The sequence below is a fragment of the Euprymna scolopes genome, chromosome 10 (assembly GCF_053919585.1).
Source record: "Euprymna scolopes isolate OS-2025 chromosome 10, ASM5391958v1, whole genome shotgun sequence".
NCBI classification, from domain to species: Eukaryota; Metazoa; Mollusca; class Cephalopoda; order Sepiida; family Sepiolidae; genus Euprymna; species Euprymna scolopes.
In genome coordinates, this window is record NC_136491.1 from 149,677,288 (window position 1) to 149,692,496 (window position 15,209).

At 34.2% G+C, this 15,209-nt stretch overlaps 1 protein-coding gene across 1 annotated transcript in view; it reads left to right on the top strand.

Annotated features, from left to right (window-relative positions):
• Window positions 1–15,209, top strand: part of LOC145286428 (uncharacterized) — a 115,038-nt gene that overhangs the window by 93,532 nt on the left and 6,297 nt on the right. Inside the window, exon 3 of the mRNA XM_080135346.1 lies at window positions 11,748–11,810. Within this exon, the coding sequence (XP_079991472.1) occupies window positions 11,748–11,810 (63 nt within the window). The remainder of the gene's footprint in view (window positions 1–11,747; window positions 11,811–15,209) is intronic.

Here is a 15,209-nt window from a genome sequence, read left to right on the forward strand (position 1 = left end):
CCATGAAAAAATTAAGAAAACATATCAGTAAGTGCATATGAACACGTACATCTCTCTCATATATATATATATATATATATATATATATTATATGTATATATATAGTAAAAATATGACAACAAATGCCATAGTTAATGGCTACCATTTAATTTAGTATTTAAAAGTCAGATAACTACCACAATGTTATTGTACTTAAATGAAAACTAATGTTCAGCAAATGCGAAAAAAAAAATAAAAGGTTACATTACTAAGTTTTTAAAACTTCATGTTTATTCTCCTCGCTCATCATTGATTTTCACTAACGATAATATATTTTTCTTTTAGATGCGTCTTTTATCTATTGTATCACTACGATCTACGTATTGTTTTATTTTATAGTATTTTTCTTGCGGCATCTTATCACATACTTGGGAGCTTGTTGAGTAGATGATCTATAGAAGTAGTCCGTTTTGTCTCTTTTTTGTTTTGTTTTTTTTATCGGGTTGTTTTGAATTATACCGACGGTTATAAATGACAGCACAAACCATTTAGTAGAAACTATGCTGTCTGTTTTATGAGTATCCGTTACATTTATCCTCGATCTACTCCATATGGGAGGAAGGGTCAGCTGTATTAAAGCTCGGTTTGCCCTCTCCTCCAGTTTTGTCTTAAATCTTAATTTTTTTATTCTCAATCTATTCGCCTCTTGTTTCTGACAACTTTGACAAATACGTTGCCAATATCGCTGTACAAATAGTGGAATAATTCTACCGCTCCAGTAGATATCTCACTTCTGATAATTTTCTCTACCTGTTCAAGGGCCAAGTATGTCCAATGATGGATTACAGTTGCCAGATCTGGGTATGAGCTTCTAGACGCACCTTATCATGCCTTGACAAAGTTCAAAGTAATTTCGTAGCCTAGGAAATGCCCTTTTTTCGTCCCTGCAACTTCTTTCCCACAAAGTTTTTGCGAGCCTGTCTCTGTTTATCGTTATTTTCATAGCAAGTGCTCGTCTGATCTTCAATTTATGGTCCCTTTCGCCAGACTTTCACGAAAAACACTCTAGCTGAAACCAACGCTTTCCCCCATTCTTCATCTATGCCTAAACCTAAACGATTCCATGAACAAAACTTTCTCATAACTGAACGCTTGTGGAACTCTCTTCTGTTTTCCTGCTTTCCAACTGACTACAAAATTATCGTCTTCAAGTCCAACACCGTCTCCTTAAGTAATCTTTTTTACCAAACTTCCACTACTAGCGATTACTACAATATTAGCCCATTGACTACTGTACATTCATTAATCCTAAGTGTTACATGAAAGGCTGACCCATTTCCATGCAAATAAGAACATTAGGTAAGTGAAAAATGAGATTAGGATAAGCCGAGACTCGAACCTTGGAGCAAAGTTCAGAAATTGGAATGTTAGAATTTAGCTATTGTTCAATTCTATTGGAAATAGTTCGATATTGTTTGTATTGTAAAAAAAATTGATTGTTCGTTCTTCTATGAAAACTGAATTAAAATGTCAGCTAAAAAGAATGAACAATAAAAATTAAAAATATATTGTAAAAAACAGTTTAGGTTAAAAAATAGGTTAGTTGATAATTCTCTGTTTGCAGAAGTGTGTTTTGGACAAACGTGTGCTAAGCCACGTGAGTTAGTCACCTTTTGGAACCACATATCTGACGTCATAGCAAAAAGTGAATTCTCAATATAGGAGCTAGAATTAGTCAGATTATGGCAGTTGGGCAGTCGAGTTCGATCAGTCAGCAGAGTCGGTCGAAAAGAGCAGACATGGTCATAGGAGGGTCCCCTTAGAGGTGAAGGGGATAAAAGTTTAACCATGTAGAACAAAGGTGAATTCCTGACGTCATTATCATTCGACCAGTCCAATGAAATAATCACCATCGATATTTGTAACTGTTTGTCTTCATGTCATCATTCCACAAATTAAAGGTAATGTGTTAATCATCTTAATATGAACTTTATGTAAGAAATGCCTCTCTCTCTCTCTTCCTCTCTAATAGGTGTTATAAGAAATATAAGAACTGTGCATCTATCACTCTCGTTATACGAGTTAAGAAGAAACCTCCCAGAACTGTATAAATGTCTCTCCCCCTCATCATTATTGTATATATGTCCCCGCCGTCTCTCTTCAATATGAATCCCCATAATATCTCTTTTAATATGAACTCCGCGTCATCCTTCAATTTGAGTCCCCTACACAGCATAATGTGGCCTTCGGGCCTTGATAAGTGGTGACTCCTTTCTTAAAATTTTTTTTTAAACTTATTGCTTATGTGTCACCATAGTTTCAGTGTTTAATTTTTAATAGTTTGTCACTTCTATTCGCATACTTAATCTAACCTTATGGGAAAAATTGTCGGTTTTTAGATTAAAGATTTTTAGACATCGTTTCTACTAGTTAAAGATATCGTTATAATAATACAGACGCCACATACGCTATCTATATTATAATTCGCTAAGACGTTGTCTGTTCGAACTACGTTATCACTAGGGCTATGACAACAGCTTATTTTCATTGTTTTGACTCTGGAGTATATATCTCACACACACAGTTAATCAACCGAGAATCACTATATATATGAAAACATAAGATATCAACGGATACACACTCGAGAGTTAAAGCAATGAAATGAATACGCTATCGTCTAAGCCATAGTTATCACGCACTAAAAATTGAGATTCTCCGATTGTGAATGATAATTAACCATGTCCATTTTATTCCTTTTAAGTTATACAAATTCCGTCTGTCGGCCGAGTCCGTTGACTAAAGGCGCGGATTGAGTGTTCCACTTTTTCCTTCGTATGTTTACTCTAACCTTATGTGAAAAATGAGTTTTTCCCATTTTTACATGTCATCGTTATTGTCTTTACTGTGTTAGGTTTTGCCTTGTTCTGCTTTTAGTTTAAATAGTATTCCCATTGCTGAACGCGCAGACTGAATGGACACATCTTCGAATATCCGTTCTAATTTTATTTATACGCACGGACGCATCTTTCTAAAATCGATGCTTGTTCACAGAAATTATATAATCAAGATTCATCTTTTAAGTTTAAAATAGTTTCTTCCCAAAAGCATTTACCAAAAAATATTTCAGTATTTTGTCTCATTAGAGAATTGGCTAAATTTGATCCTTGATTATTCTGCAAAAGCAAAACGAAGGAAGAAACTATTTTTGGATTGGAAAAGTCACATCTTATTTTGGGCTGAATTTGGTATTTTTCTCTCAACTTGGAATTTTTTTTTTCTTATTTATCTTTTGTTATATTTGATTTCTCTGCAGACAGCCCCGCCTCTGTGTGTGTGTGTGTGTGTGTGTGTGTGTGCAAACGTGATCTGTTGTATCATTTTAAAGGTGGCAAAGAATTACAGACCCACTAAGCATTCCCTAAACATCTTAAGGCTTCAACAGACATATTTGTTTTTGTTTTCTTTTTACTTCCGCTGAACTTGTTTTTAGTGCGGAAGCAAGACGATAATTAACGTTGTGCTAAGATCATGGGTTATTTTTCCCCCTTGACGCAGTTGTTTTCGAAACTTTGATTAGCTTGGACTATTTCCAGACGCGCGCGTATTTTGTTTTTCAGCTGTGAAAGTGACTTCAAGATACTAAGGATTAATTTTAGGTGAGAATAGCACATGCTTATAAACAGTAGACAAAATTCTGCTTAGGTATTCACTTTTGTTTTACTGGTCTTTATTCTACATTTAAATATAACTTTATTTAGTACATATTTTTTGTTTTATTCTACACTTTAATTAAGTCTCTGTTGTAGACGGGCCTGCGGACCATTTACTTGTCCCGTGCGTGAACTATTCAGACGGACAATACAACTAGAAAGAATTTTTCTTTGGGGAAGGAAGCATTCAACTAGTTATAATGTATGTATAATGTCGTTTAAAATAAGTCAAATATTTACATATGTTTTGCTTATGTCTATCATTCTCAGGACTTATTTAATTGGAATTCATTATTGAGATGAGTATTAATTTATTTATTACGGACTATTATCCTCATTTTTCTTGGTTGTTTCGGCCAACTATTCTTCTGGTGATAACTGCGATGGGACGAAGCCTGGGGTGCAGATGATAGACACGTTGAATCTCTACGGTTCCGGATGAGAATGGTTTGAAGATAGCGGTTTCATTCCTACCCAAAGCCGAGGCTTCCTTGGCCAAAACATGGTGAGAGGACAACTATGGATGGCAGTAATTGCTGAGAATGCAGTTAGGAGATGCGAAGTTCTTATCCCGTCGCGGTTACCACCTGACGAAGGCCAGAGGAATAGTTGGCCGAAACGTCGTGAAACAACAACTAAGATGGGGATAATAGTCCGCAATAAATGAATTAATTTTCAGGACTGTCCTTTGTTCTTAGTTTCCTCGTTTTGTTTTTCATTTTTTTCATAGAAACGATGTTTATCAATTGCTATGTATTTGTTTTATAGTTTCACTTCTCCTTTCCATAATTTATCATTTTCCCCAACTTATTTTTATATAAGACTATTTTCGTCATGAGTTTCTTTCTTTTAGCTAAAATATTTTATTTATTTAACCAACGTAGTTATCACTTTGTACATATACATATATAGCATATAATAACCATATCCATGGTATTTTAATTTCGATTCCTTATGGTTCTATCATTCAAACACGGTTTTAACTAGTCCTTTACTTTTTCATGTTTAAGCTTAACCTCATTACTTTTCATGCTCACATTTTTTTATTGTGATAAAAAATATTAGTAACATAATTTCATAATCACAATTCTTCAATAAATATTCGTATGCCTGTAACGAAACATGGGTCAGTTCTTAAGAACTATATATTTGCAAAGAGTGCTTGATATTTTTTTCCTTTGAAGAGGAATACACTCGTATCTACGTAGATATAATTTTAATTCAAAATATCAGGTCATTAGGAAGGTATTTTGAGCCATATTAATTTATTCTATGCATATTGTTACTTAAACATATCACCATGATTAATTTCTTTCAAGTTATGAAAGCATCATTCATATTTGTCTGCAATATTTTTACCCGTATTGAAACAATAACGGCGTTTAGCCACCAGAAAGACTCGTATGTCATCATGAGAATGCTCGATTTCGCACAGCTTCACTGACTAAAGAATTTGGTTTGAAAATCTATTCAATCTTGCATGTTTTCCTTATTAAGCTCCTTCGGATTATCACTTATTTCGAGAATTATAAAACCTTTTTTAATTACTTTAAAGTATGTAACATTTTTAGATTCATATTTCACATAAAAATTCAATGAATTTTACAGCTAATGCATGTAGAAGTTCGTCTGCAAACAAAATCAAGTTAGAGAGCCGAAGATATCGACTGTTATATAAAAGTCACTTTGCGTGTGTGTAAAAGAGTCCTTTCCTTAAAGGTTTCGAAACGCCCGGCCCTGTCTTTCTCAATTTCACACAAAGGTAATCTATATGTCTGGCAGTGTTTTTTTTTTTTTTTGTATTTTGTTTGTTTCTTTTTGTTTTTGTTTTTTTAGATAGGTTTTGTGCAGAAATTCATACGATGAAAATCGAAAACCTGTGATCTTAAAAATAGTCTCTTATAGATAAAATAAGTTTTACAGGGTAATATTTTACGTTATAACGACCGGTGTAACGTAAAATATTCCCCTGTAAAAATTATTTTTTATCTATAAGAGAAAGACTCTTAAGATCGATAAGCCCAAATATCAGCTGACGTGATACTGTAAACAAACACAGATGAAAGTTGATGAACGACATTATCATTGATTTTTTTTTTCTTTTTTCTTTTAGAATTCGTCCATCGGACAAATTATTCCTCGTAATATATAATTAATAAAGGATTGATTCTATATTAATACATACGAAATCTGTATGAATTAAAATGTGTATGTACGATCGGGCAACACCGGGCGGTCAGTTAGTTATTAAAAATAATTCTTTTAAAAAATGGAAAGTTTCAGTTGTTTTATTTTGAAAGTTTTAATCTACAAAAACGTTTGCACTCATGTGATATTATGTAAAATCATATCGACTAAAATTGTAGTTTGGATTCGAGAATCGAGTATTTTATTGAACTTTTAGAATTATATTGCGACTACTAACAGCCATATATATGTGTGCTAAAAGATATTGTTCTGTTAGATATGAATCAACTATTTGATTTCAGATAAGAGTTCATATTCCAGCATTCCCCAAATAATTTCTGGCAAGATATTATGTAATTCTCCTCCACATGAGATATTTCTGAAAATATTTCTTCTAGTACTGAATTATTCCTAGGTGGGATTATGCTACTTTAGGTGTTATACAGTATCGGCCATAATATAAGGAATATAAAAAAATGTACAATTATTCATGTATATTTAAAAAATTAGTGCATGGATTTTTCTGAAATACTAAGAATAAACAAATAGAACCAATGTGTATAAACTAGTACCAAAAAAAAATTACGATTCAATATTGAGAAATATTTTAGTTTAAAATTATATCTGGGGATTTATCCTGGCCAAAAGTTAAGGAACGAAATAGAAAATTTATTTTTTTAATGCAAATGTTTTTAAAAAATAAATTCATTATATATTTAGTGAACACCCCTTTATTCTTTATGACCTCACTGCATCTTCGACCACAAGACTGGATTAGTTTCTTGCAAACTTCAGGATTTATCTTTTCCCACTCTTCCTTCAATAAATCCCACAAATGATTTTGATGTTGGGATTCCTCGTCTGTGCTCTTTCTCCAATCATTTTCTATCGGATTCAGATCCGGACTCTGCGCTGGCCAGTCAATTACTCTTATTTCTTCTTCCTCGAGGTAACATCACTTTTTTAGCTTTATGGCAAGGGGCGTTATCTTGCATAAAAATGCTTGGCTGATTAGGTGAAAGGCGTAAGCTCTTAATGACATGTTGTTGGAGTTGCTTATAAGTCTCCGCATAAACCCTACCATAGATTCGAACTAGAGGGCCAACTCCTTCCGAGGATATCATACCCCACACCATTACACTTCCCCCCTCCGAATTTAAGTGTCTTTTTAACACATTTGGAGGATAATCGTTCACCTGCTTACGCCGTACATGCTTCTTTCCATCAGATCCAAACAAATTGAAATTGGATTCATCGCTGAAGTGAACCTTAGCCCATTGTTCATCAGTCCAGACGACATGCTCATGGGCAAACTTCAAACGGCTATTTTTGTTCTTCTTGGAGATCAAGGGTTTAGATACTGGCATCATGGCATGCAATCCGGCAGCTGCTAACCGTCGAGAAACAGTTTTTCTAGATATATTTTCCCAGTCTGTTCATTAAAATCACGAGAAATTGATGTTGCGGATTTGAATCGATCACTAAGAGCCTGCCTTACCATAATCCTATCTTCTCTTTGAGACGTTTTAGGGGGTCTGCCGGTTTTAGGGGATGCTTCTAATGTATTTTTATTCTTATATCGAGCTATCACACGATGAACAACACTTTTTGATCTTCGAACGATATTAGAAATTGTTGAAATTAATTTCTTTTCTTTGTAATTGTCTAAAATTATTTTTTCTTGGAGAGACAGTTTTGCGCCATTTTTCTTTGTTGTGCTTATCAGCAGTTCCAATATTAAAAACTAGCTATTTTTATGTAAAGTTTAGTCTCTTAAAAATAAATTTTCTATTTCGTTCCTTAACTTTTGGCCAGGATAAATCCAGATATTTTAAATTAAAATATTTCTCAATATTGAATCGTAATTTTTTTTTTGGGGGGGGGTACTAGTTTATACATATTGGTTCTATTGGTTTATTCTGAGTATTTCATAAAAATCCATGCACTAATTTTTTAAATATACATGAATAATTGTAAATTTTTTTCCGCTCCTTATATTATGGCCGATACTGTACTTTCTCCTCCTTCCTATAATTTAAAACTTTTACAAGTCTGTTATATCTAACTTAGGTCATGCTATATATTTTTTAATTACAAATTATAGATTCGTAATTTTATTTTCTGTCTTTTACTTGTTAAATTGAAGCGTAAATCTTGGAAAAATTTATATGAAAATATCTGCATTCTTGTAATACGCTAGTTACGACTAACAGAATTGAAAACTAGCAAAATATACAATAAATGGCGTTTGTGTTCGACACATTTACTTGGTCAAACACGACTAAAAAATAACCAATAAAAATGTGTAGAAATGTGAAAATATTGGTTTACTTTTATATAGGAACGGGAATGAAATTGGTTTAAAGGCATCGGAATCACTTTTGAGTTTCATACGACCTGACGAAATCCTTTTGACTCATATTTTTAGTATAAAAATTAAAAAACTGTTAATACGTTAATAGAACTCATTTGAAACCTTCAAAGTTGAATGAAAATTTAAAATTTATACAGTATTTAAACTATTTGTGCTAACTAACCAAATTGTAATGATCAACCTATACTGTAATAAAATTTACTCCAGGATAACATCCAGTCGGTATAAGTGTGTGTGTGTGTGTGTGTGTGTGTGTGTGTGTGTGTGTGTGTGTATTCAAGCTGGAGATATTCAAAAATGAATACAACGAGGTTGTTAGATAGTGCTCGATAACAAGAGCAAAATATTTTTCTATAGCGTCGAATGGTTCAGGGTTGCTTGAAGTCTCATTGACTGAAACAGATGGCTGTTTGTAGAGACCATATGTAACTTTACCCACGAAAAAAAAATCTACATATATATATTAGCAGGCCATCATTAATTACCAGGTCGTAAAATACGCTTAAATCTATTTTGATTAATGCGGATTTCTTAATTATATTGAGCCCAATATATAATTATGATTTTAAAAAGTAAACAAAAATGGCTCTTGCGCCACCACCGAGAATCGAAACCAAAATGTTTAGCTTACGATTGACTTTTTCCTTTGATATTAATGTTTGAGCTATGAAGGCACGTTTGCTACAAGGCTAAAAATTAAAATATAGACCAATAGCTATTAAGTTACGCATGCATATTCGTAATGCCGTCGTTCGACTTACACCTAGTAAATTCCATTTTTTTTTTTTTTTCGCACAGATTTTCCCCGGATAAAACCCTAATATAAAGTTTCGCATGGGTTTGAATACCCTATATATTGAGTTTCATGTCTGTTTAAAAACGTTGCCTACCAAACCCCAGTCAGTTTTTGGTTTACAAATGTATGTACGCATACATAAATATCTCGAAAGAGGTTTGTGTTTACTCCTATTACGCAAGTATACATAATGTAGAATATTTGCATGAACATAATTACGCGTAATAGTTTACTAAAGATGATCATCTCATTAGAAAACCGAAAAAGCAAATAGGGAATTAATTCAAATAAATGTTTAAAAGAATATGCAAATTAGCTAGATCTTTTGCAGATTAATACAATTTCAAAATCCATAAGAGTATATATAGTGGTGCCAAAAAGAAAGTCCGCACTGGTCATTTTTTTTTTCAAAAACTGCAAATTTTAGCTAAATTGAATGTAACTGTTCAAACAACCTATACCTAGTTTGATTCGCTTTTCATTCCTCTATAAATGTACCTGCTTATATTTGACTCTCAATTGAAGTATCCTAGTGTTCTCGTCAATTTAAAAATTAACTTCAATTCGAGAAGGCAAAAAGAAACTTTGCACAATGGAAAATTATTTAAATGTAACTTTGGAACCCAATACAACACAAATACAAGAACACAATCGACTGATTAATAATTAGTATAGCTCTTCTGCAATTTGACAGCCTGCAATCTTGGGAGCATTCTTTGAATTAGTCTGCGACAATACTCCGATGAAATCGCATCCCACTTCTCTTTAATTTTTGTCCAAAGTGCTTTCAGATTTTATAATTGGGTAGCTGTTGCTTGATGTAATGTTCGATAGGATTGAGGTCTGAAGATTGTGCAGGTTAATTCAAACACGGATTTCATGCTTTTCAAGGAACCTCTCGACATTGCCGCTTGTGTGAATGGGATAATTATCCTGCCTGAAGATGGGATTATCATCCAAATTCCTGTACAAGTAGAGTAGAAAATGCTCAGTCAACATATTGCAAGAGATCTGTAAGCCCTGGACCTATTAGCACTGAATAACTCCCCCACACCAAAACTGAACCTCCACCTTGTACCGTTGAACCTATTAACCTAGGATTAAATTCTTAGTCTTTCTTTCGACGGACGTACTGCCTACGATCATTGCCTAGTCTATTGAACTTTTCGCGTTAAAAATCACTTTCGACTAACCAGAAGAGTCATGATCTTCATTGTATCCGACGAAGTCCAAACGGCGCTTTTTGTTCTTTACAGAAATCATTGGCTTGCGTCTTGTAACACATCCTCGCAAATTAAATACCATTCAATGTTCGTAACTGGAGAATGAAAACACTTTTTAACGAGTTTACATTGTTAAATTTGGGGAACCGCCCAGTCTGTTTCTGAGGATAAGTATCTTAATAGCATTGTCTTTCCTGTAAAAAGTACCTCTACGACGACCAGATTTAGGGGCATCACGAACACTGCCGGGTTTTTTGTGCTTTTTGTACAGTCATTCGTGTCGTTCTCATCACATTTAGATCTACGGCCGATTTCTCAATTCGATAAACCAAAAAAGTGGACATTAATGAGCTCTTGACGAGGCATATGGACTAAATGTTACGTTGTATAACCTGGAACAATTACGATTAGATATGCTTTGTTGCCTAATATGTGGATATTGTAAGCTAGTTTTAAGCTCATTTGTTGCTGCGAAGTTTTTTTCGCCTTCTCGATTTGAAGTCATTTTTTTTAAATTGACGTTAACACTAGAATACATTAATTAAAAGTTAAATATGAACGGATAAAATTATAGAGGAATAAAAGGCGAATCAAATGAGGTATAGGTTATTTAGTTAAATTCAATTTAACTTAAATCTACTTTTTTTTTCTTTTTTCTTTTTTTTTCTTTTTTTTTTTCTTCGGTTTTATTATGACAAGTGTTGACTTTCTAGCGCCACTCTATAATTTTCAGAATATGACATAATTTTCCGTCAAACAACGTTGCAGCTCACAAGAGTCATAACAGCCAACCACTGGAAGTCCAACATTCGAGTTTCGTACTACTTTTGGGCTTATCAGTTAGACATATTCGAACACGGCATTCTCAACCCGAGCCTCTTGGCTTGCTTGATCTGTTAGTTAACAGACTTTCCTGTGTGTGGCGCGTTCGCTCATGTGGCAGATTACTCGCCTCGCATACAAGAGGCTCAGGTTTCGAATTCAGAGTTCGGATATATCTTGTGATGAACCCAAATGAGGGCGAAACTCTGGTCTTGACTTCCGGTTTGTTGACTGTCATGGCTTTTGTGCTTTTTGTGTCATGACGTCGTTTGGTGTAAAAACTAATGTACCCCCTCTTCTTGGATAGTTCACTGTCGTAAATGATGTCACATGAGGCATTATTCGAGCTGTTTGTTTGTAAATAAACAAACAAATAAAGCACTGTAAATGCATCAGTCAAATGTTTATAAGAATAAACAATCATTTGCGAGTGCTCATTCCATGAGGCGTAAGGTCAGATGTTGACTATCAACTATATGGTTGTAGGTCCTATCCCTAACTCTGAATTGATGCTAGTCTAGCCGCATTTAAGACCGGTGATACAACTAAACAGTTTGTCTATGGATGACTATATGGTAGAGTGTATGCGCATATATATATATATATATATATATATATACATATAAATAATCGATATTTTGCTTTTTTTTTTACAGCATGTAAAACTTCTGGAAAACAACCAAAGTGAATCGTGTTCGTCAGTGCAATCTTGTTCGACTGTAAGTACATTGTTTATTCTGGTCTTGAAATTTAAGCAAACATATTACAAGCAGACATTCCTGTGATATACAAATGCCTATTGAAACTAAATATGTTCGTCGGTTTCTGCGAGCCTTCCATGGTATATATTTAGAAAGAATGATTTTGTTTTTCTCTTTCTTACCGATTTCAAGAACTAGTAATATATTTCTAAGCGTGTCTTACTGGAATCGCTTCAGGGATCTTTTCTATAATGTTAAACTGATTGGATCTAAGACTTCTCATTTTTCCAATTTATTTCTCTTCGTGTCTACATGCGCATGATCGCTGCCTTTTTGCCGACACATGGTCTCTCTGCTTTAGGATATGTTTCTATCTCTACATTGTGGAACGATAAAATTATCGCTCTAGAAAAGACATTTTCGTTGAATGAAAAAAAAACTTTTTTTTTTCCAAGATCTACTAGTTGACCAGTTGTGTACAATTCCCAAGAGCAGTAGGACCATTCGATCATGTCTGAAAGTAATGTTTTATAATGGGGTTACCAACATGACGTATATTGTATATTCACTGGTCATACGTATGTATGTGACGAAGGGTTAATCTGAATGTGTGTACGGGTCACTAAATGTGTATGGTGGTTCTTCACTAATAGATTTCTAGCTGATCCTGTTGCAGTCAAAGTGTGCGTTAACATTTACCTTAATGTATAATTAGCTCTTGATTCCTTAACTCTTTAATCATGTCGTATCGTTAGTGTCTATCTTAATGTGTGTGAATGTCTATTTGCGTGTGTCGACATATAACACAAATACATAAACGTGGTATATACCTGGTTCTGCTGGTCAGCCTTTCTCCGGGAGGTTCTTTTCTCATCTTGAGAGTTGATTCTCTTGACAAGACACGTGCGATTAACTCAAGAGGATGGGTTGGTTTTTTTATATATGGTTATTTGTTTATTCGCTCCCAGGCATTACGTCTAGCAGAGGAACAATCGACGGTCTTTACTTGGGTGACTAGTTCTTGCATGGCCCATTTCTGAGACGCCACCTGCTTTGAAAGGAAATCCATTTCACACCATATTCTGATGATGTCCTCAGTTTAACTCCGACTATTTTCTCATCAAACTAGAACACGTGATCATATACGTACTTTCGGGTTAGCTATCGAACTCTTATGAAGTTGATCGGTCATCGAATTTGTGACTTTGACATGTTTTAACAATATATCAAAACACAACTAACATCTCCCCGTTCACCACGCCAAACAGATCCTTAGATAACGAGATAGATGGATAACTAGATCGATAGATATATCGATAATATAGATATATAGATCGGTCGAGAGACAGATAACAAATTATTTCTAATGTTCCCAATTACATAACAGTAGTGCAATGTTCAAGGAACGGGATCGAAGGTGTGCCACTGTATAACACGTGCTCTCTACTGACGCAAGTTATGATAACAGGTCTCTTGCAAGCGCCTTAAAAATGCATTGCTGAATTGCCACGAATAACAAGGGCGTGCCCAGCGTGATGAGAACATTAGTTTACAGCAACCGTTATGAGGTTTGGTATGATTTCAAGTGAATGTCATATTGTGCTACCTCACATCTTCGAAGTCGGCTTGAAAGTCAACAACAAAGTGTACCTGGATAAGTTGAAGAGTGCAGTGATCCCCTGATGTAATCAGGCAGCCGCTGGCAGACGTTGGGTGTGGCAGCAGGACTCTGCGCCACCAGAAAGTCAAAAGAAACCCAGGGTTGGCTTCAGAAGGAATGCTACGCTTTTGTACCCTTCTCTCACTGGTCTCCTCCCCCCCCCTGACCCGAACCCGCTGGACTACTTTGTTTAATCTTACGTAGGGAATATCACCAACATAACCAAATTTATCGTTCCACCATGTTCTAAAGCAGTTTTACGCATAGTCGTTTTATGCAATGCAGCGTTCAATTCTCTGGGAAATAGGCACTGTAGGGAATCAAAACCACCCATATATTCGCATCGACACTTTCGCGAAAGTCAGTGGTGATTAGAAGATAGTATCCTACTACCGAACAGATATTGTGCATAAGTACGAGCTTTTCTTCCTTGTTTATACTCGTGTCCGTTTAAAATCTAATAAGAGTGTGTATAATTTTAAGCTTATGTAACATTAAAGTATATAATCTTAGCTATGACGAACGGAATAATGTATTAACACTCCTACTACAGTTTACATTCTACGTCAAATAATACACAGTAATTATCGTATTTGGGCAGCATTTTTTATGCATAATTCGTACAATTGAACGTTTTTAGACTATTAATTTTACATTGGATCCTTTCCATTTTTCCTATTGAAGTCTTTACTTTATGTGAGAACTGGTTGATGTAATAACCATAACTTTTTGTCCCAGTACTTTCAAATCCTTCGGAATTAATCTTCAGGGATTAAACTGATTGAATTTTTACTATTTATATTTATGGATGCTTAATTTTCATTCGTTAATTTTTTTTATAAACACTTCAAAAGGTTAAAGCGATTAGTGAAGTTTATTTTGTTAATGTTGGGTTTTTAGTTTTTATTAGAATAGCTTCGAGTATTTAAAGTTTATTACATTGTATAAGAATGTTAGTTATCAACTAGGAGCTTTTAAACTGGGACAATTGAACAGAATACTGGTTTGTCAGGTGTTTAAGGATGGCACTTTGTTCAGGGCGATCTAATGTTAGTCTCCTAAACAATGTCGTGGTATTTATACCTACATATATTTCTGTCGGGGCCACCGTCTGTTAATGGGCTTTTGAGTTCATATACAAGGTTAGTTTTACTATATGACTCTGTCGAAAGGGGAGGAATTATTGCTTCTGATAAGGTTGGAAGTTTAAAATTTGTCATAAAATAGTTTTTTATTAGTGTCAATACAATGTACATTTTTATTAATACATTTTAGAGCTTTTTCGTCTGTTCTGTAAAGATTACAGTAAATTGCAATACGTACTGAAGTAAAGACTACAATATGAAAAAAATGGAAATGATTCAATGTAAAATTAATACTAAAAACGTCTATTCAATTTAACGAAGTAATTATCGTGCATAAATATTCACTCATATAAGAATAACTTAACTACCTACCATACATTATCGCCGAGTATTTAAGCTCTCTTGGTACGTAGGTGTGTCAAGACAATCTGACATGAGGATACTTTTCTATATGATTAAACCTTAAACAAATATTCAAAATCCTATAGTATTCTTTTTTACATAGGCATAACCACTTTCCAAGGCCCAGAGACCAATCGAGGATAAGTGTTAAGAGTGTACAGTAGTCAATTGGCCAATAAAGTAATCGTTAATAATGGAAATTCGGTAAATTTGTTAACTTAAGTGAAATCGCTCATCAAGAACTTGTTTACGTTGGACTTTAAGACAACC